The 23936-nt window shown below is 31.4% G+C and overlaps 1 protein-coding gene across 1 annotated transcript; it reads left to right on the top strand.

The window, feature by feature from the left end:
• The first annotated feature begins 3138 nt into the window (after window positions 1-3138).
• On the top strand, window positions 3139-10719 carry LOC134695688 (protocadherin-19-like). The gene is made up of 4 exons (XM_063557044.1): window positions 3139-6153; window positions 8463-8654; window positions 9732-9906; window positions 10653-10719. The coding sequence occupies exons 1-3, from the start codon at window positions 3490-3492 to the stop codon at window positions 9738-9740; spliced, it is 2865 nt and encodes a 954-aa protein (XP_063413114.1). The 5' UTR covers window positions 3139-3489; the 3' UTR covers window positions 9741-9906; window positions 10653-10719.
• Window positions 10720-23936: the final 13217 nt, after the last annotated feature.

Below are 23936 nucleotides of genomic sequence, written 5' to 3'. Positions count from 1 at the left end.
CTAGTGGTAATGTACTTAAAGCAAACAAAAGTTACGAGAATACGCTTTTCAATAAATAGACATGAAAGAGAAGTTTCTTTTCAGTAATATTCATGCAGAGCAGAACTAATTTAAATAGAAGTAGATTTCAATTAAAGTTGATTTCTTTTACAATCACAGAAACCCGGAATAATCTCCATTGATTTCTTCATTGAAGACAGAAAATGATGTTAGCATTCAACCGTTAATATATTTAATTTTGATATCATCTTTGATAAAAAAAAAAATATCCGAAAATGATATTAACATATTTAATTATAAAGTGAACCCTCAGTGGAATAATAGTTCTCCTCACGACTCGTAAATGACCCTCAAACTATTTCGGAAATAAATGAAAGGAAAATTTTAACGTTTTTTTGAATGATTTGATTCAGTTTGTTGCTGTTCATTTAGACAGATATACGGAAAAGACTACTTTTAGTTTGGAACTAAATAAAAACAGAAATTAATTAATTATGTAATATATTGTTCTTTATGAATAAAAGCAAAGAACACATGTCGACTGTTATCTCAGAACAGTTGAAATACTCGATGTTAAGGAATTTAATATACTGACTTCTTATACGTGTATACGCGCAACAATTTTCGTTAATAATTTATTTCAATTGTCGCACGAAACACATCTGTAGACTTAAATTCAACTATGTTCGTTGTTGCTTTGCTGACTCTTAAATGACTGACCACAATGAGTTTTTGTTATTTTCTGGAGCAGCCAGAAGTTTTTTTTAAACAAATAGCATGGCTTGGTAACAGTTAAAATTATATGAAATGCCGTAATATGGGAATAAAATGGACATTCTGCAACACAAAATGCGGGATAAAGCTGTGTTCACAAGTTTGGAACAACCGCGATGAAAATAAGCATGCTAGTTAATTTTGATTCAGTTGTTTAGGAGTTTTGTGTGACGTCCATTTCGCTGAAAAAGAATATAATTTATATAAAATTAATACCTCCATCCGTATAGGAGATATTCTAGATGCGTTAAAGACCATTCAGTCTCTAACTATATCTACATAAGAAAACAATCTGCTAAAAATCATCCATGCTCCCCAAACTATCAATTTGTTTTCTAGCTTTTTGCTGTTGATGGTATGCTGCTGTCGGTTGTATGTTGTCTTTAAGAAACAGTTTTTTCAATTGTATGGTATGGTGTTTTGTTTTATTATTGATATCGAATAAATCTTTGGCTTTCAAATATTTTGCTTTGAGCGTTCCTGATGAAGCTAAATCCAGAAAAGCGCTTCGGACGCATGTAATCTATATATGAATGTGTTGTTTTAATTTTTAAATGACATATAGTCTTTAACGCTGCAATATTTAATGTCTTTTGTATGCTTCTTTGATAAACTGTTGATTATATGACTATATTTGCATTCTATTGTACATTGTAGATAGATCATAGTTGTTCATAATTAGTTGTTTGTCAATAGTAATGATACTGCTCAATTGTATTTTGAACAATTCTATACGTATTGTTAATATAGAGATGACACAAACTCAATATGACAGTTTGGTTTTGTTATCTGATATTGACAAAGTTCATGGTATGACGTATATAAGTTTTTAATCGGTATTGTGTTGTAATCTAAACCTAATAGTATATTCTTTTTCTTTATTAATACACAAGCTTCTAGAAGCCTATAAACTAGTAAAATTTTCATATTGCGTTTGGTAACCGTCTTCTCATGTCTAAAATATGAAATACTCGGGGATCAAACTATGTACAGTTACTGATTATAGACCAAAGGCAAACAATGTTTGTGTTTTTATGGTAAGCGTGGAAAAAAGTCCGTTTGCGTCAAATAAGAGTCCTCTTGCGCCACACATAATTTGCGCCATTGTTACGTTTTCTCAACTAGTTAACAAAATGCCTAGTTTCATTTGCGCCCAAAAAAAACAAAAAAAAACACGAATGGTGTAAATGATAGGTCTTGAATGTAGTAAGTGGCGAAAAAAGACCGATTATTGTTTGTTCTACTATTTCTAGTAGGCATAATGCATGTATGTTTATGCTTTTCATACTGTCCAAATTGAATGTTTGTCTTGTTTGGCACACTTTTACTGATAAACTTTGCGTGTTGCATACTGTTACTGATTGGTTCAAAAGTTTGTTTGTTTACATACATATACTGTTACTGTTTAAGCAAAAGTTTTTTCTCTATTTTGCGTACTGTTACTGATTAGGCTAAAAGGTCTATTTTTGTATACTGTCGGAGATAAGGCCAAATGTATGCCTTTCCCCGTTTTGAGTCAAATTGCTTTAAAGAATCATTTTCAAAACAGTGTGGTCCTGGCCATTGATTGACGACCTAAATTTCCCCATTGACTGGGACAGATTAGGTGAACGTTTGTCTGTAATGACCATTGCTCACTTCTTACTTATATACATAATTTAAACTGTGGGGTCACCAAAGGTTCTTAACGCCTTTAATAATAAAATAATTCGAAAAATTATTCTGGAATAACCTTTATGTTTTGACTTATATTATTGATATCTAGCAGAACCAAGGAAAAATTACGGACATTAGTACTTTCCTAAAAGTGTATTAAATTGGTCATAAACCAGGGTCAGCCTTTCTTTGAGCTGTTTACGTACTATTTTATTTCTCTTATTTTAAAAGCAAGGCTTAGCTTCAAGTACGTCCAAAGTGATGTGAAAACAAACATGGAGATTTTAACGGTGTTAACATAAAGCGTTTAGTTTGCATGTTTATAAACTTGAAAAGCACCTGAAAAAGGTCTTTAGTGACACTTTAGGTTCCTTGTCTATTAAATTAGTAGATTTGTGATCACAATTGTCAACATTGTTGACATAATTATCTTTTAAACGTCTTCAAGGGCAAGCAAATAAAAACCCATCGATTATATTACTTTTAAAAATCACGCGTAGGCCCATCTATTAGGTTGTGCTTATACAAGTTTTTATATTAAATGCAGTGTTATTTGTAATTTAAAAAAGATAGTTCATTTACGGTTGTCGACTTTTTAAATATGTTTATATACTGTATAATAATTACACGAGCAATTTGTGAAAATAAATAGAAGCTGTTATTGTACGGTTACGATTGGCCAGGGTGTGGATTAAAGGCGGGGTTTATTCAAAATAGTGAAGTAATGAAAATAAAGTTTAACAATATTAAACATGGAAAGACATTTCCGATGATAGGACATCATATCAATATCTTTTATTGCCTCAATGTAAACATCACATGTCAAATACTGGATTTGTTCACAATTGCGTATAATTTCGAGCATAAGCAGATTAAATGCGGGAAGTTTCAGTTTTATCAATGCGCTATTGTATTACAGGAAATGATCAACGATATCAATACTAAAAACCATTGACAAGTGATAGATAAATCAATACAGATGTATTGCTAAAGGACTACTATTGAGTTTATTTAAACTGACAGTCGTTTAAAAAAATCCAATTCGTTTTCAATTTCAACATGGATGCAACGGTTTGTCTTATACTTGCTCTGTGTTTTATTTGTTTCCAGTTTTCTGTTCAAGGACAAACTGTTTACTTTAATGTAACAGAAGAGCAGGGAAGTTCCTATTACATCGGAAATATTGCTGATTCGGCTAAACTCCAAGTTGCAGACGCTGATTTAAAATTTACCATGCTGTCTAACGGTTATCCTCTAGCTTCACAGTTCAGCCTCGATGATACAACCAGCGATCTAGTGACAGTCCAGTCGTTAGACAGAGATATGTTATGTGCATTTGATGTAGTATGTACACTCCAACTGGCCGTAGTGGCAAAGTCTGAAAGCACAAACGATTTATTCAGTATAAAAGTGTTCATTAATTTAAAAGATATAAATGACAATTCACCACTTTTTGCGGAAGAATTCGTTAGTTTTGAACTTGTTGAAGGAACTCCTGTTAATACATCACTTCCACTGGAGGGGGCTACTGATAGAGATTCTGGGATGTTTGGTGTTGTAAAATATGGAATATTGGACGACGTACCCTTTCAAGCAGTAATGGACACCTTTGCGGATGGTAGATCCATGTTAAAACTAGTAATTATAGGAAAACTAGATCGGGAACAAGTAGCCTCTTATCAGTTTCAAGTGTTAGCATACGACGGAGGTGAGCCTACACCAAATATTGGAACTGCCATGTTCAGTATAACGGTAACCGACATAAACGATAATTACCCAAAGTTTACACAAGATTCGTACAATAAAACGATCTACGATGACAGTCTGGTAAACATGGTTATAACGCGTGTGTTTGCTACAGATTTAGATGAAGGACTGAACGGATTAGTGAGGTACAGGTTAAGCTCCTTACAGACAGACGAGATCATATCAACGTTTTCTATAAATGATACTTCCGGTGAAGTTTACCTGAAAGAATCGCTAATCACGCGTTCAAGGGAATATTACAGAATAATTGTTGAAGCAAGCGATAGTGCAAAACAGCCTTTGATTGCTCAATCTTTGGTGTTTGTCAGAGTATTCGATCATCATAACAACTTCCCTGATATCAATATTAACCTTTTATCGAACAAACCACATGCTGAAATATCAGAACAAGCAAGTCAGGGTGCTACTGTTGCTCACCTGGCTGTATCGGACCCAGATACTGGGGACAATGGCCTCGTAACATGCATGCTGACGGAGAGTATGTTCAGATTACAAAAGTTTGACACGAATGAGTACAAGATTGTGGTGTTTGCCTCCCTTGATAGAGAAACAGAACCTCGTTACAATGTAACTGTTGTTTGCGAAGACACAGGAAACCCACCAAAGAAAACAAATAAAACATTTATTGTTGTTGTATTGGACGAAAATGATAATGAACCTCAATTTACCCCGGTAACGTATAGGACACATTTGTTAGAAAATAACAAGATCGGTGTCAGCCTTCTTCAAGTTTCTGCTGCTGACCTAGATTTAGACCAGAACGCCAAAATTGAATACATATTGCAAGATGGTGCTATTAGTAAGTTCTCTATTGATAACGAAACGGGGGAAATATTTGCGAATCAGATGCTTGATAGAGAAAAACAGAACCAGTACATCTTCCAAGTATTTGCTTCCGATCATGGTAATCCATCTTTGACCGGAACAGGAAGTGTCTCCATTTTAATTGATGATGTTAATGATAATGCACCAGAATTTCGTAAAGCTCTTTATTCTTTTCCTATATTAGAAAATTCAGTTCGAAATATAATTATTGGACAAGTAGATGCTTTTGATGTGGACGACAAGGAAAACGGAGAAATTTCATATAGTATTTCCACAACAAAGGGAAACGAAGTCCCGTTCATTGTTATGCAGAATGGGAGTGTTTTAGTAACAATTGAACTCGACAGAGAAAAAAATGAAAGTTACAATTTCCAGATCGTTGCCTCCGATCAAGGAAATTCTTCTCTAAATACATCTGTCGAAGTATTAATAAAAGTAAAGGACGAAAACGATAATAGTCCTGTTTTTGTATTTCCTAATAAAGATAACAATACAATTATCATACCGTACAAGACTCCGTCCAACTCTGTGGTGGGGACATTCCGAGCGTATGATAACGATTCGGGAATGAATTCACGACTATCATTTTACTTGAACAATGAAAACATAAGTGATTATCTCTTGCTCAATAGCTACAATGGCGAACTATTCCTCGTTAAAGATTTATCAGAGGCGGACATCAGAAGTATGACGTTTGAAGTAGTTGTACAAGACCATGGAGAAATACCTTTCAAAGCGCGCCAAAATATGACAATAAATATAACACATCAAGTATCAGCTTTAACTGATGGTCTAGAGAAAAACTTCGTAGTCGCCATTGCTATTTCAAGCATCACGGTATTCTTAGCACTGTTTATTATTTTTATGATTTTTCTTCTTCGAAGACAAGACATTAAAAACCGTACCAAACTTCACGAGAGCCAGGAATCACAATCTCAGAAGACCAACGAAGGTGAAGAAGCTGGTTTTATACAAGTGGTCTCCCCTGTGTATTACCCACCTACCTATATATTACCTCTTCCTATGACGTATACTCGACCTCCTCCTCCGTCTTACACTCCACCAGTACTGCCAAAGTCGGTACCTCAATCTACCAAGTTCAATACAATCCAGAGATCCATATCAGTACAGGTAAATATTATTATTAAATTGTTATTATTATTAATAAATTATTGTATTATTTTTTATTAAGGTATATTAAAATTGAAGGTTGGTATATTCTGAACTATAGAAGAATCATAGAAATATATTTCAATAGCAGAGTTTCTAAACCTAGATACACTAGAAGTATAAAAAGATTGAAACTGATAGAAATAAGCAAAAAAAAAACCAAGTACAGTTTTGGAATATTTATTTTTTTTTGTTAAAAGAAATCCAGCTATGCTATTTTGTTTTATGCATAGAGGTGTGAACTTTATTTCTGGTATTTGCCACACGTATAATTTTGATAAAAAAAACAATATAAGTATAAAGCGACAAAAGCTGCAGAAAGTGTACCAATTTTTATAGATGTAGATTAGATATAGATTTTTACAATATTAATATAAATCTATTTATATATTTATAAATTGTTTTATTGGCTCTTGTCGTATTTTTCTAATGTATATAAATTAAGTGTAAAAGTCATAAAATTATTTCTTATCAACCTAACTTATTTAAACAGTAAGGGAATTTAGCAATGTTTATAACCTAAATGAAGTCAAGAAGATTTAACGAGGCGGCGGAGAGACGAGAAAGGTATAAATTACAATGGCTACTGATCAATGTCAAAAGAAAATTACGAGTCGAAGAACATTTGAGAGGAGATTTTTATGAACATTAAACATTTTACTTGTTAAGGTAAATTATAGGACTATGTCAATGGGACAAACATGAAGATAAAATCAGAAATACTTCTGTGATTCGCTGACACTGGGTATATTGTCTACAGCAAATTTTAACATCTATTAAAATTGATATGGTCTACAAAATTGTACTATTCATGAAAATGTTTGTAAATTGTGTTTCTGATGAGAATGAAATTGTTAAGTTTTAGACCTGCATTTTCGGGTTTTCACAGGAACAAGTATGCAAAGTTTTTTATAAGCTGACGTCAAACGGTATTAAATTATAAACCTTTCAAAAGTAACAGGCGTTTTTTAGGCGTAACAAAACCAAGATAGTCAAAAAATAATAGGGAATATCAGATATCAGACCATTTTCTTAAATACTGTTATTTTTTTATTTAACCTGTTAAGAATTTTTCTCTCCCCTCACTTTCAATATAGGCAGGATATTTCGTAATGATCACTTCGAAGATGTCAAACGGTTATTTCCTGATTCATAAGTTAATTGTTTTGAATTAAAACAATTTTATCTTTAAAAAAATAAATAAGACAGTTTTCTCATAAACTTTCACTGAAATAGTAATGTCACCAAATTTAACCATGAAAATCTGCCAAAGTATTAATCATACTTCGTTTATAAAATATCTCAAAGTCAGCCAAATACGACATTGCCAATGAATATTTAGTCCAGCGTTAAATAAACAAAACAACTTTACAATATGTCCATGAAATTTGTTTAATGTTTTAACAGATAAGATTTTAATTGCTCGTTTGGATTAATTATAAAAGTCATTCAGAGTGTGACACTTTCATTACAAGGACCAAAAATATCGTTAGTAGGTCTAAAATGGATGACTCGTTTGAACTTTCTAAGGACAGTTTTACTACCAAATCTTTTTGTACGCTTTTTATCAGATTGAGAAGTGACTTTGTAAACAAGAAACGCGTTTAATGCCTTTTCCATTTTTGATCATATCAATATAATTGGTTCGACTGATAACAATATTTTTTCTCTCATGTGTGATTTGTATATAAATTAGGATGAAAACTAGTGAAATAAAATCCTTTGAATAATGACTTTCCTGACTGCAATTATTAAAACCTTATTATGAGATGGAGTTACAACATTAAGTTATTCTCTACATTTATGTCGTAATTTTCTACATTTAAATATGTTTTAAGTTGATTTAAATTTGTTAAAGACGCCACTAAAACTGAGAACCTTCTGCACTGTTGCAATAAAGATGTAACGTGTTATAAATAACCTTTAAAAAAACTCAATAGATTGGTTCACATTTAATGAATATGTCAATGTATGATATCTTTCAGTTTAATTGCTTGGTTACAAAATTAATGAATCATCTTTAATTTGTTAAAAAAAATTGTCAGCATTATAAACTGTTGGCACAAGCAGTTTGACTGAATCAATCGAATTATAAAAATAACAATATGAATGCTATTAAATGATATATTTCAAGAGTTAGATACTTTTGTCCAACCTGACTATGTGGTATGGGCTTTGCTTAATGTTGAAGGCTGTACCGTTACCTATGAAAAACTTATTTTAAACTCTCGTTTTAAAACTCAAACCCTTTTTAAATTTTCCATTTATAGCAAGAAGTGAAGACACACGATGCCAGCTTATTAGATACGAGTTCTACTTTCACATCTCGATCCTGGGATCCGCCACTTTGGGAGAATGGTGAAGTCGATGACGTGGAACGACAACGAAATAAGCTCATTTCCATCGAATACCAAAGATCTCTACTCCGAATACAACACTGTAAACGTTCCAATTCTGTTTTGGTGAGTTTTATATATCTGACTGTAATGTAACACAGAAAGTAACAATGTTTTTCACCAATTATGTCCGTGTTGGTGTTCTTTACATACTGATGTAACAAATATTGATGATTTGATGATTGCATTACACCGCATCAGCACAAAAGGCTATATTGCGGCGAATGTAAAATAGCAGAAAAAAGTAAACGTCCAATTCTGTGCATGTGATTGTTCTCTTAATACTTGTGTAACAAAATACATGTGTTTACGTTCCAATTCTGTTGATGTGGGTGTTTTTTGCCATTCTTATGTATAATCATCCTTATCACACAAATCTGCAAATAGACTGTCCTTATGCAAATTAAAACGTAAGCTCCGCCCGATCAGTTGAAATAACATTTGTAATAACGTATATTAAAACAGTGTATACGTCCCAACTCTGTTCTTGTGAATGTTACCTACTAAACATCTCTACATACATGGAGAGTTGTCACATTGGCACTCACACCACATCTTCCTATATCTATATGTGTAACTTAGATTTTTTTCTATCAATCTACTCTGTTAAAAACGCTAGTGAAACTGTAGATTAGTATAAACGAACCCGTTCTTGTAAAGCTATATGACAATTTTCATCTGTTGGTAGCATGAAATATGAAAAAATCATCTGCTTTAAAACAAATATTCTTGGCTTACAATGTATAATGTACGATGCAAATATGCATAGGCAAAATAAATGAAATCATTGACATACATTATTTCCTGCATGGTTTTAATTACGAAACATTTGTGATTACAATTAATTTCTATATACTCCACAAAAGTGACAAAAAAACCCTCATCATAGATACCGGTACCAGGATTGAATTTTTGTATTTGCGCCAACAGTGCATTTCGTCTACAAAAGACTTATCAGTGAAGCACAAAGTTGAAGAGCATCGAGAACAAATAATCCTAAAAGTTTTGCCAAATACAGGTAAGGTAATCTATTCTTTGGGTAGAAAAGCCTTAGTATTTAGAACAAAATTAAGTTGTGTAAACAGATAATTTATTATAGTTATTAGATTAACATGACTTAATTTTAGTAATTTTATTTTTCAGACTATTTAGAGTTTTAACAGAAGCATTAGTTACTCCAGTGCTGTGGCTAACACCCATTATGTACTAACATGCCTGAAATCTTGCCTGATGTTCCCGTTCCAAAAAGGCATTATAATATATGCCATTAAAGTCTGTGTTTTAGCTGAAAGTTGGGACATATTTTGTCACGTGATAGGTTGGTATAAAGCATAAACAAGCTTAAGACTCCTGGAACTCATTTTGTCTGATGATAGTTTTTCCGTATAATTTCATTCGACAGACGTAACCTTAAAATTTGGGTACATAAGAAGTCATATCATAAACTCATTGGATTACATGTATATAAACTGAAAAAAGAAATAATACAGGAATGTATATGTATAACATATTTCCATTAATTCAAATGTGACTTAATAATTATGTCAACAAGAAACTGAAAATTTCAAAATTTTGTTTCTATTAACTAAATTTGTGTAAAAGGTACCAAATGTACAAGGCTTACAATTTGTTATGCAAGACGCACATTTCATCAAGTTAAACACGAAGTGCATGCAAAACACATCCACAAGACAAAACTAAAACCAAAAACATAGCAAAAATTCTGGTTAACAAGACCAAATTGTGTTGTTTAGAGTTCCGGGTTCGAAAGCTATCAGTATATATGGCTTATTACATAGGGTCAAAATCGACAAACATTTAGTCCTTCTATTTGTGTGTTCTCTCTTTTTGACGAGATTAAAAATCGGAAGATTCTGATACTCGTTAAAAAAAATGCCATGCTTTCCGAAAATGTACGCGTTTTGCATTTATAATAAAAGTCGAAAATACAAATGAAAACTCGCGCATACCTTTTATTTTATACAATAATTTGACTTTTAAGCTTTCATTGCATATTTCACAATGACTATATTAAATAATATTCTATATATATCTGTTTTGTAGGTCCTCTGAATATCACAGATGGTTTGTCACCAACAGAGACACTATACAGACAAGTGGAAACATCAAAATATTCTCATTTGTTTTGTTATGTTGTTATGTATTATTTGTTAATAATCATTAAAACTATTTATTTTTACAAACAAATGTTGTTCACAGCCTTCGTTGTTTATCAAAGAACAGTAATGTCGTGTAGAGCCTTCATTTTATTTTTCAAAAAACATTGAAAAGTTTCCTACTCGTCAGTGCCTCGCATGTATGCGATATTCAAGTCTATATGAAACGACTGAAACTTTTACGGGAGAGACTTGTAAACATGTCCTATTTTGATTTTTGACAACAGGTTAGCGCTTTTTTGTTGAACAGGTCATCTTCATTTTTCATAAACGCTTCCACTCATCAATACACCGAAAGAGTTCCTCAATCATATCAAAATTTAGCCTAATATATGTCTCTGTAATAATACCCGGGTGTAGTTATCACTAGGGTGAACAGATGTCAAACCTGAAATGAGGCTCGCATTTCGCAATTATTACCTGAAGTAAGATAGTCTGATTCGTACTTCCTGATGAATATATGATAACTAATTCGTCCATGGCCATTGTGTGTAAGAATATATGAATATTCGGATAACAGAAAGATGACTAGCGATGCTCTCATAAAGCTTGGTACAAAATTTCACGAACATCTGATTTGACATGTCGGACGGAAGGTTAGATTACAGAGTAGCCCATTCTACACGCGGCGGGTTGATAATCTCAAATAGCAGTCTTTTTTTTATTTTGGAAGGAAGATTGTTATTATTTCCGGGATAATGTCTTCCGCTCTTTATTAGTCTTTCTTCAATTTGGATGAAAGTTTCTTCTCACCATAATAGAAAACAATTACGCCTAAAAGTAAACAGATAATTGTATTCCCCTGTATGTGAATGAGAAGATAAACTCATAGACGCCAGACTCGCGTGTAGTCTATAAAAGACTCATAAGATGCGCTCAAATATATATTTTTTTTAAAGTCCCGAGTATGTGAGCTCTGGGAACATGGGAACAGTATATCTATATATATCTCAATATATATGTTCCTGGTGAGCTTGATCATTGAAGTTTTTAAATCATGATGTATACCCTTTTAAACAACATCAAACCTACAAAATACTTTTAAAAGTAATCTTAAATTGAAGAACATTACAATATAAATACAGTACTATAAATAAAAACTCGAAGGAGGAGGGTGGATTATAAAGCCATTATTAGGGCTCTGCAAACAATAGTAGAATAATTATTGTTCAATCCGTTCATGATTATGCTAATTTTAGATTTAAACATGGTAACATCTGATTGAAGGAGAGATATGGTATAGTCAGTTTGCCTTTTTGTGATGTTGTGATGTGTAACTTTGACATTATAAACTTGTCAAAATGTACAAATTTGATATGATTTATAAATATAAAGATTTTCATTTTTTTTAGCATATATTTGATTGATCTGTGCATTCATCTTCAAAACTGGCATAAGAAAGAAACTGTTATATCTTTCAGTTGTCTCCCTTAAAGGGGACTTTTATTTTCATTTATAATGGAGCTAGCAGAACGAGCAAATTTACCTGTGCGTAATGTGAGTTATCTTTAAGGTTTTTAAAACTTTTAATTACATTAATTTGTTGTTAATCTAAATACTTTTGACATCAGAAATTATTTTTTATGAAAAATTAGTTAAACCGCCGATACATCACTTTCAATTCATCATGCTTTGCATTGACAAAAGCCAATTTTGTCCGGTATGGAACCAGTCTACGATTGACAAAGGGAAGTAATTTGTTTTAAAAGTGTGTAATAACCGAATCAAATCGGTAATTGGCAAATGGACTATTGAATAAAAGTAAGTATGATCAGGTGTCCGAGAACTTGTACCAAACAAACTATAGTATTACAAAATAGTCTGATTAAAAAAAAAAATCATTGTTCGGGACTTGCTTATTTGGAAGTCATCTGGCACAGGAACAGTGTTATAATAATTGTTTAAAAGGTTGATGTATCGAATTGATTGATATTATAATGAAACTGGAACCCTTCGTATTACATTACCATATTAACATGGCTGTTTATATAATAGCATCATTAATAATGAATTTCATGGGATAGAATTTTTAATGATTACCATAAAAAATCTATTGATATTAATTTCGGCTCATTCTAAATGAGACAAAATCGTAAATGAAATGTATAACTTTATTAATTAGAATTAACCCGTTTTAAGTCGGGTCTAAATTTGTCGTGACATGAAAAACAACTGATAGCGATCATTAAGTTTGGAAAACGCCCATACATCAGTGTATTCCCAACATAGCAAAACAGTTCTATACAAGCACCTTTGGTAGACGACGTCAAGGAGTTCATTCATTTCACTGTTTTTAAAATCATTAATTGATGCACCATCCATGCTGATATATCGTGTAGTACTACCCTGTTTGTTTGTTATCTAAGAACGACAACTCCTATATTCTGTGGGCGGACATTGTATAAAATTGATTTTCTGAGTGATTAACAACACATCTGCACATATATTTTGCACTATGTGACATATTACTTATACCATATGCTGCATTGAGTAATATAAACAATATTTTACTTTTACTATACACGCACTACTTGTTGTAAAGTAGATATATAACCTTTCACCATGTTTTCTAAACATGCATATAAACTACAAAACTTTAAATACGTTTACATCAAAAGAAGTCTGTTTTTTTTTGTTTTTTTTTAAATTCAAATTCGAAATTAAATGATATGTTAACTTCTGGTACAGATACAAACTGAAATAAATGGGAAATATAAAGAAATTAAGAGTCAAATTGCATAGAAGAACAAAACCAAGTTCATAGCATGTAAGCAAAAAAAGGTGCGTTTTCTTCATTATTGGAATTGAATGTAAGCTGTAAAAGGTAGATTTTCTTATGATTGGAATACAACAGCAGTTGGCCACTATATTTAGTATGAAGAACCTGAAAATTTCAATAAAACGGATACATAACAATATCCACCAAACAGTTGTAATCATATGTTCCAATTGTCGTGATTACAACCCGTCCACTTTTTCCTCAAAATGTGACCTAACAAATTAAAATTATAACACGGTAGTTTGTACTGATTTGCGTAACACGACAGGTGCTACATATGGAGTAGGATCTATTTACCGATCCGGAGCACCTGAGATCACCCCTAGGTTTTGGTGGGATTCATGTTTCTCAATCTTCAGTTTTCTAAGCTGTGTACTTGTCTGTTATTTTATACTTTGAATGTCCCGTTAGTAAATGTCGCCTCTTTTTTGCATGTGCTCTTTTATAGGTTACCATATATGCGGTATGAGTTTAGGTCATTGTCGAAGGCCGTACGTTTACTTATATACATAGTTGTATATTTCGATGCCATTTTTTTCTGTGGTGAGTTATTAACGTTGCTCCATTGGTAAACACTCTACATCTTCTATTTTTTTATTATGACTATTTCTGCATTCCGATTTGACATAACATTTACATCTGTACACCAAAACACAACATCTGTTTAACCTATTTGTAAACATGTACATAATAAATAATTATCATTTGGTAGAATCGATATTACTACAGAATAGAGACTTGAATAGAATAATTATATGCCTGTTAGCACGCAGTATTTTATTTGGCACTTCGTTTGTGTTTGTCTGTCATCACTAACCAGAACTAAATGAAAAACCATTTACAACTTCATCATAACATCACAGGAAGTGTTTACGCCAAAGAAAATAGTGCTGATCAATGATACGTAATAACTAGTGTCAAATACCTAATGTTAAAAGAACATGCTCTAGCTGTTTATTAACCACATGTATCTATGGTATTGTCGTTTATATAACGACCTCGCAAGTACATTGGTATTGCTGACTTTATTCCAATGTATAGATTAAACGAAAACATTCAATTACTAGGTATCCAGTGATACAAAAAAAAACCAACAGCAGTGTTCAATATAAAAACGCAATCCCTGATTATCTGATTCTTAGCCTGACACAATGTCATATGAAAGAGTTGACTTACGATCCATTTTCTCTTAAGCAATTTGTGAACATCACATACTATATGACAAACAGTTGACTAAAAAGGGGAATATGCTTGACATACGTTTATGGAACTGGATTGAGATGATTGAAACTAGATATATGTACGTTTCGGCAAAAAAGCTTATCGGTGGGTTGTATGAGTATTTCTATAGACACGAGTTTCAATCTTTTAGACAGAGATAAAACTTGTTCCTCTTTATTAAAGTATATATTATGAATCACTTTGCATAGATAAACTTCGCCTACATGATTTTAAATCGAAATACACTTACTGCTACATAAATGAAATTTTTGCATTAGAAAATAAAACATTCTTTAATTATGCTGCGGAATTTTACCATAAGGGAACATACTTTATATTTTTGTATATAAACGTCAATAATTGTCCCTAATTTTAATACTTCAGATTCACTCACGAAACCTTATGGACAATTGTATTGCAAAAAAGACACTTTTCAATCCCTTTTAACTTTTTCTCATTCTCGGTATCATTGCTGTTATATTCAACCCGGAATAGATTTGCATACAGGACAAAGAGTTTTTGGTATTTAACATGGAAAGGCAAGTTCTGATACCAAATTTGTGGTGAGGTTTGTTGTTGCAACATTTTCTGTGTATTGTTTTCTTGACTTTTCTTTATAGCTTTGGACATTTGTTTTGACTTCGGGGATTATTAATTTCTCACAAAATGTGTTAGTTTATTATTTACCCAACTGCCTTTCTTAAATGCTAATATTCACGAAACATGTAACATTTTGCCATTCATTTCAAACTATGATATCTTTTGCATACCTCTGAACTATATATTTTAACAAAGTTTTGAATCAGTACAGCACAAATAAAATTTTCAAACGTCATCTGGTAACAAAATCGACTTACAAGCATTGCGTAGAAGTCATTATTTTGTACGCAAGTTTATTTTTTATATTGATGTCTTATATCAACAGTATATTTTCTTTGATTTTTACCACCACTACATCTGTTGAACATGTAAAGTTTGTTTGATTTCTGTGATCAATATTTTAAAAAACAAAAAGAACAATGATGTATGCTTAACAGAAAAATAATATAATGTAAAACGTTATAAAGTGAAAAATGAAATTAACAGGGCTCCGAAATTCTTGATGTAACGTAGACTAAACACAAACACGTGTAAAACAATGTCCTACAAATAGATCCCATTACTTTACACGTGTAGTACATGATTTATTACTTAGTTGGTGATAAGTGACCTGTAAAACCCTTAATTGATGACCATCGCATTCATTAACATGCTAATAAGACAAACAAGAGGGTGATAATAAGTTAATATAAATCCCTTGTTATCAATTTATTATTAAAGTTGTGTCGACGAGACTATATAATCCGTAATAAGCTTCCATTTCATAAAACCATTACCACTGAAAAAGAAGAACAAGATATTTTGCATGGCAATTAATATTTTTAGAATATCTCTTCTTGGAAATACTATAAACCTATATATACATAAAACATTTAGAAGATGTGGTCTGCGTGCCAATGCGATAACTATTAACCAGACCAAATCACATAGAAGTTGACTACGTAAGGTCACCATACGACCTTCAACAACGAGCAAACCCCATACTGCATAATCAGCTATAAACTGAAAAATGTTAAACAGTTCATACGCAAATAATAAGGTAATGTACAAAAAAAAAATGAACGAAAAACATATATTTTACGCATCAATAAACCACATAAAACAGATAAAAGTGCACAACATTTAGAATGTATCCCACTTTTTTTTTTTTAGTAAAATATCAAAGTAGGACTTGACATCGAGCAGAACATATAGTTTTCATCGTAGTATGAAAAAAAAAATACAAACATTTACGTCATGATCTCACCAAACAGCACGTTGAATCTATTGATTGATGGGTTGGTTGGTAAGGGAGTCTGTAGTTGAAGACAATTAACTATGTTGACATCTCTTTATTCTTGTCTTATGCTTATTTTGTTAAATGATTGCTACCTCATTGCCGTATATCTCATTTAAGCTTTTATTCATAGTTTTATACATTAAAAGAACGGGTTTTTTTTTCTGTCTTCAATTACTAAGAGTTATTTCTGTCTTCAATTACTAAGAGATATATACTCATATTCTTTTATAAACCAGTAAATCAGCATTGTTATTTACTTCCCGTTTCAAAGGCACAACACGGCATTGAAACTGTACACGGACACTATACTAAAACGTTTATTTTCCTAGAATATTTTATAAATACAGTACTAAAACTGAGATTTCGGTAAGAACCTTTTGTAAGTGTTTAGTTTGCAGCGATTATTTTATGCTTAGCTTTATTTATTTGCATAGAATTTTCAAGTGACACAAACACACACTTGGTATCATTGGTTTTACATATATCACAGTTAAAGTAAAGCCCAGTAGTTCTATTCTCAGCGAATAAACATACAGCTAAAGTAAAGCCCAGTAGTTCTATTCTCAGCGAATAAACATACAGCTAAAGTAAAAGAAGTCGAAAGAAATAGCAGGTACCCTGATTCGGTCAGGTATCATATAATATAACATTTCATCTTCATTAATATTACACTAAAAGCAAAATCAATGAGATGTTAGCCAGTGGAATATGTCATCTACAGAATATACTGAAAGATGCATGATTTTTTTATTAGTTTTTAGTGGCTTTGAACTAGCTGTCAAATAACTGCAAGTACTCTTAGATCTGTCTTTTTGTGTCGGGATGTATAAGTACCCGTTCACGTCTACTTGTATTTTTGTCCATCTGATGAGTTTAGCCTTTTTCAACTGATTTGTATAGTTCGTTCTTATGATGAACTGTTATACCACTGTCCCAAGTAAGGGGAGGGTTGGTATCCCGCTAACATGTTTAACCCCGCCACATTATTTATGTATGTGCCTGTCCCAAGTCAGGAGCCTGTAATTCAGTGGTTGTCGTTTGTTTATGTGTACATATTTGTTTTTCGTTCATTTTTTTTAACATAAATAAGACTGTTAGTTTTCTCCTTTGAATTGTTTTACATTGTCTTGTCGGGGCCTTTTGTAGCTGACTATGCAGTATGGGCTTTACTAATTGTTGAAGGCCGTACGGTGAACTATAGTTGTTTATGTCTGTGTCATTTTTGTCTTTTGTGGATAGTTGTCTCATTGGCAATCATACCACATCTTCTTTTTTATATCTATAGAAATATCATGTTAACTGATTGAACATGTCATCTATAGAAATATCATTATAACTGATTTAACATGTCATCTATAGAAATATCATGAAAGCTGATAGAACATGTCATCTATAGAAATATCATGAAAGCTGATAGAACATGTCATCTATAGAAATATCATTATAACTGATAGAACGTGTCATCTATAGAAATATCATGTTAACTGATTGAACATGTCATCTATAGAAATATCATGAAAGCTGATAGAACATGTCATCTATAGAAATATCAGTATAACTGATAGAACATGTCATCTATAGAAATATCATGTTAACTGATAGAACATGTCATCTATAGATATATCATGAAAGCTGATAGAACATGTCATCTATAGAAATATCATTATAACTGATAGAACATGTCATCTATAGAAATATCATTATAACTGATAGAACATGTCATCTTTAGAAATATCATTATAACTGATAGAACATGTCATCTATAGAAATATCATGAAAGCTGATAGAACATGTCATCTATAGAAATATCATTATAACTGATAGAACATGTCATCTATAGAAATATCATTATAACTGATAGAACATGTCATCTATAGAAATATCATTATAACTGATAGAACATGTTATCTATAGAAATATCATGAAAGCTGATAGAACATGTCATCTATAGAAATATCATTATAACTGATAGAACATGTCTTCTATAGAAATATCATTATAACTGATAGACCATGTCATCTATAGAAATATCATGTTAACTGATTGAACATGTCTTCTATAGAAATATCATTATAACTGATAGAACATGTCATCTATAGAAATATCATTATAACTGATAGAACGTGTCATCTATAGAAATATCATGTTAACTGATTGAACATGTCTTCTATAGAAATATCATTATAACTGATAGAACATGTCATCTATAGAAATATCATTATAACTGATAGACCATGTCATCTATAGAAATATCATGAAAGCTGATAGAACATGTCATCTATAGAAATATCATTATAACTGATAGAACATGTCATCTATAGAAATATCATTATAACTAATAGAACATGTCATCTTTAGAAATATCATTATAACTGATAGAACATGTCATCTATAGAAATATCATGAAAGCTGATAGAACATCTCATCTTTATAAATATCATGAAAGCTGATAGAACATGTCATCTTTAAAAAATGTCATTTTTTTCAAGTCTGCTTTGGCTTTTACACACCTTTATCTTCCTTTATTTTATACTGGATAGTTCAACTGGTTTCTTTTCACACAACGTTATATTGATGGTATACGTTGATAGATTCGTGTTGTTTTAACTTTTGTTGAAGAAATTATTCATGGAAGGCATAGATTGTTGGAAATTTACACATGGCCCAGGCCATGTTAGCGAGGATAAAATTCGAATATCACGGCTCAGGCCATGTGTAAATTTCCAACAATCTATGGCTTCCATGAACTATTTCGATTCTAATAGGACAAATACGGTTATTACAAAACTGAAGAGTTCATAAGTATTAAAAGTAAGCTGTCACAGAATGTTAATAGCCCGGACCATGAGTCCTGAGTGAGAGAAACAAAACGATATGCAAAGGAATATGTTACAATCTATATAGAAATAGAAGATGTGGTAAGAGTACCGATGGGGCAACTCTCCATCCAAGTCATATTTTAAAATGTTTTTTAAATCAACCAGCCACGTACGGGGCGCCGAATGGGACTCTTGTGGTTTTGTACTCAAAATTCAATTTTGTACGGACAAAAGTGACTTTTGTTCAACAAAAATGAGTTCAGTTTAACAAAATTTGTATCATACTACAAATTTGAAATTTTGTCATACAAAATTATCTATCAGCGGACATAAGTCACTTTTGTCATGACAAAATTCATTTTTGTTACACAGACTTGACTTTTGTTACCTAATTTGAAAATTGAGCGACAAAAGTCAATTTTGTATTTAAATTAGTTAAGTTTGGTTTCTGTGAACTAATTTGCATACAAAATCGACTTTTGTTACACAAAATTGACTTTTGTTACACAAAATTGACTTTTGTTACACAAAATTGACTTTTGTTACACAAAATTGACTTTTGTGAGACAAAATTGACAAAATTGACTTTTGTCTCAACAAAATTGACAAAATTGAATTTTGTCTCAACAAAATTGACAAAATTGAATTTTGTCTCAACAAAATTGACAAAATTGAATTTTGTCTCAACAAAATTAACAAAATTGAATTTTGTCTCAACAAAATTAACAAAATTGAATTTTGTCTCAACAAAATTAACAAAATTGAATTTTGTCTCAACAAAATTGATTTTTGTCTCACGAAAGTCAATTTTGTCACATAAAATTGACTTTTGTCTCAACAAAATTGACTTTTGTCTCAACAAAATTGACTTTTGTCATCACAAAAATGAATTTTGTCGTCACAAAATTGACTTTTGTCTCAACAAAATTGACAAAATTGACTTTTGTCTCAACAAAATTAACAAAATTGACTTTTGTCTCAACAAAATTTACAAAATTGACTTTTGTCTCAACAAAATTGACAAAATTGACTTTTGTCTCAACAAAAATGACAAAATTGAATTTTGTCTCAACAAAAATGACAAAATTGAATTTTGTCTCACAAAAGTCAATTTTGTCTCACAAAAGTCAATTTTGTCTCACAAAAGTTAATTTTGTTTCACAAAAGTCAATTTTGTCTCACAAAATTGAATCTTACCGTACACAATTGACTTTTGTGATTTAATTTCCATATCAGGTAACAAAAGTCAATTTTGTATGCAAATATGTTTATATTTGCATACCTTTAAGACAAAATTGACTTTTGTCATGACAAATATGAATTTTGTCTACAAAAATGAATTTTGTCTACACAAATGAATTTTGTCATCACAAAATTGAAGTTCTCACAAAACAAGTCTGTAGCACATAGTTTTGTAAGACAAAAATGATTTTGTTATGACAGAATTGAATTTTGTACAAAACCACAAGAGTCCCATTCGGCGCCCCGTACTTACAAAACTATGTGCTACAGACTTGTTTTGTGAGAACTTCAATTTTGTGATGACAAAATTCATTTGTGTAGACAAAATTCATTTTTGTCATGACAAAATTCATTTTTGTAGACAAAATTCATATTTGTCATGACAAAAGTCAATTTTGTCTTAAAGGTATGCAAATATAAACATATTTGCATACAAAATTGACTTTTGTTACCTGATATGGAAATTAAATCACAAAAGTCAATTGTGTACGGTAAGATTCAATTTTGTGAGACAAAATTGACTTTTGTGAAACAAAATTAACTTTTGTGAGACAAAATTGACTTTTGTGAGACAAAATTGACTTTTGTGAGACAAAATTCAATTTTGTCATTTTTGTTGAGACAAAATTCAATTTTGTCATTTTTGTTGAGACAAAAGTCAATTTTGTCAATTTTGTTGAGACAAAAGTCAATTTTGTAAATTTTGTTGAGACAAAAGTCAATTTTGTTAATTTTGTTGAGACAAAAGTCAATTTTGTCAATTTTGTTGAGACAAAAGTCAATTTTGTTGAGACAAAAGTCAATTTTGTGACGACAAAATTCATTTTTGTGATGACAAAAGTCAATTTTGTTGAGACAAAAGTCAATTTTGTTGAGACAAAAGTCAATTTTATGTGACAAAATTGACTTTCGTGAGACAAATTTGTTAATTTTGTTGAGACAAAAGTCAATTTTGTCAATTTTGTTGAGACAAAAGTCAATTTTGTTGAGACAAAAGTCAATTTTGTGACGACAAAATTCATTTTTGTGATGACAAAAGTCAATTTTGTTGAGACAAAAGTCAATTTTGTTGAGACAAAAGTCAATTTTATGTGACAAAATTGACTTTCGTGAGACAAAAATCAATTTTGTTGAGACAAAATTCAATTTTGTTAATTTTGTTGAGACAAAATTCAATTTTGTTAATTTTGTTGAGACAAAATTCAATTTTGTTAATTTTGTTGAGACAAAATTCAATTTTGTCAATTTTGTTGAGACAAAATTCAATTTTGTCAATTTTGTTGAGACAAAATTCAATTTTGTTAATTTTGTTGAGACAAAATTCAATTTTGTCAATTTTGTTGAGACAAAAGTCAATTTTGTCAATTTTGTCTCACAAAAGTCAATTTTGTGTAACAAAAGTCAATTTTGTGTAACAAAAGTCAATTTTGTGTAACAAAAGTCAATTTTGTGTAACAAAAGTCGATTTTGTATGCAAATTAGTTCACAGAAACCAAACTTAACTAATTTAAATACAAAATTGACTTTTGTCGCTCAATTTTCAAATTAGGTAACAAAAGTCAAGTCTGTGTAACAAAAATGAATTTTGTCATGACAAAAGTGACTTATGTCCGCTGATAGATAATTTTGTATGACAAAATTTCAAATTTGTAGTATGATACAAATTTTGTTAAACTGAACTCATTTTTGTTGAACAAAAGTCACTTTTGTCCGTACAAAATTGAATTTTGAGTACAAAACCACAAGAGTCCCATTCGGCGCCCCGTACCACGCAGTTTTGAACGGTGTAAACATTTTATGTCTGAAACAAAAAGTAATCACAAGGTTACAAAATATAAAGCGTGAAACTTATTTTAAGTATCCATAAGATGGTTCCAGCTGGTGCGTGTGAATTAAAACTGTTAACAATATGTTTATTATCATTTAAAACGTAATATGGGTGTCATCTTTTTGTAATAGATATATTATCAACAAAAGATGTCAAACATCTTATCAGAAGTTTAAGCATAAATAAAAATGTTACTGTAATATCAATTTACAGTTTAAGACCACGGATTATTACACCAGGGGATGACTTGACACTTTGGACAAATTGGTGCAGCATATATTGCAATGGTACATACGATGTAATGGAGATGTACATTATATGTACGTCAAAGAGAAAACAATGGACAAATACTTATATGTAAAATTGAGAAAGGAAATGGGAAATGTGTCAAAGAGACAACAACCCAACCACAGCCGAAGGCCACCAATTGGTCGTCAATGTAGCGAGAAACTCCCGCACCGTGTTGAGGTAAATAAAAGACTGTCCTAGACAGTAAAAAATGTCTATGGTATATGCATGTTACCTCTCCGTCGTTAGAGTGTCTTCTTGTATTGAGTCTTATTGATAAATGAATAACGAAGTTTAAACTTAAAATCTATATAATATATACATATATGTCCTGTGGAAATTGAAAACAAACATAATCTTTATGCTTGGTACCAATAGATCATAGAACGACATGACGAGCCAAAAACACCATCAAGCTATCCAATTTCATAGATTGGCACACTACTATAAATCATCAAATTGAGCACAAACCACTTGACAATGAAACACACACCCTTAAATAATCGAGGAAAAAATCAAATATATCTACAATATATAAATGATGTAAAATGAAATAACACAAACAGAAGTACATCTTAGAAAAGAAAAACAGCAATATCAATCGCACCAAACCATATGATACACTAGTACGTAACACATGTCCATTGATGAAAGAAACTGAGTAGTGTGCAAATCATGAAAACAACAAACAAACAGAAAACATCATATAGATACAGGTTACAGATATCTGAGCAGGCGAAAAACAGCAAATATCAATCGTGCACTACAAGCGATATTTATTGTACCAGTCAAATCCCTTCCAACAGATTTATACAGTTTGTTCACATGCATGTTCTGTCGCCCTAATCCATGAACCTGCATGTGATCCATGCAGTTGTTGTCTCAGGTAAAGAAGAGCACCATATGTATTTTTGTAGAATACATTTTGTCAAACCGGGGCCTTATATATAGCTTACTACATGGTATGTTTGTTATTTGAATAATAAATCATGAAGGACACACCAAACCATATGCAAATCATGAAAACAACAAACAAACAGAAAACATTATATAGATACAGGTTACAGATATCTGAGCAGGCGAAACGTGTTTTTGCGATAGTTGTCATTAGTTAC

The sequence above is a fragment of the Mytilus trossulus genome, chromosome 14, assembly GCF_036588685.1.
Source record: "Mytilus trossulus isolate FHL-02 chromosome 14, PNRI_Mtr1.1.1.hap1, whole genome shotgun sequence".
Lineage (NCBI taxonomy): Eukaryota > Metazoa > Mollusca > Bivalvia > Mytilida > Mytilidae > Mytilus > Mytilus trossulus.
Note: the sequence above shows the minus strand (reverse complement) of the source record. Positions and strands in the feature narration are given on the sequence as shown.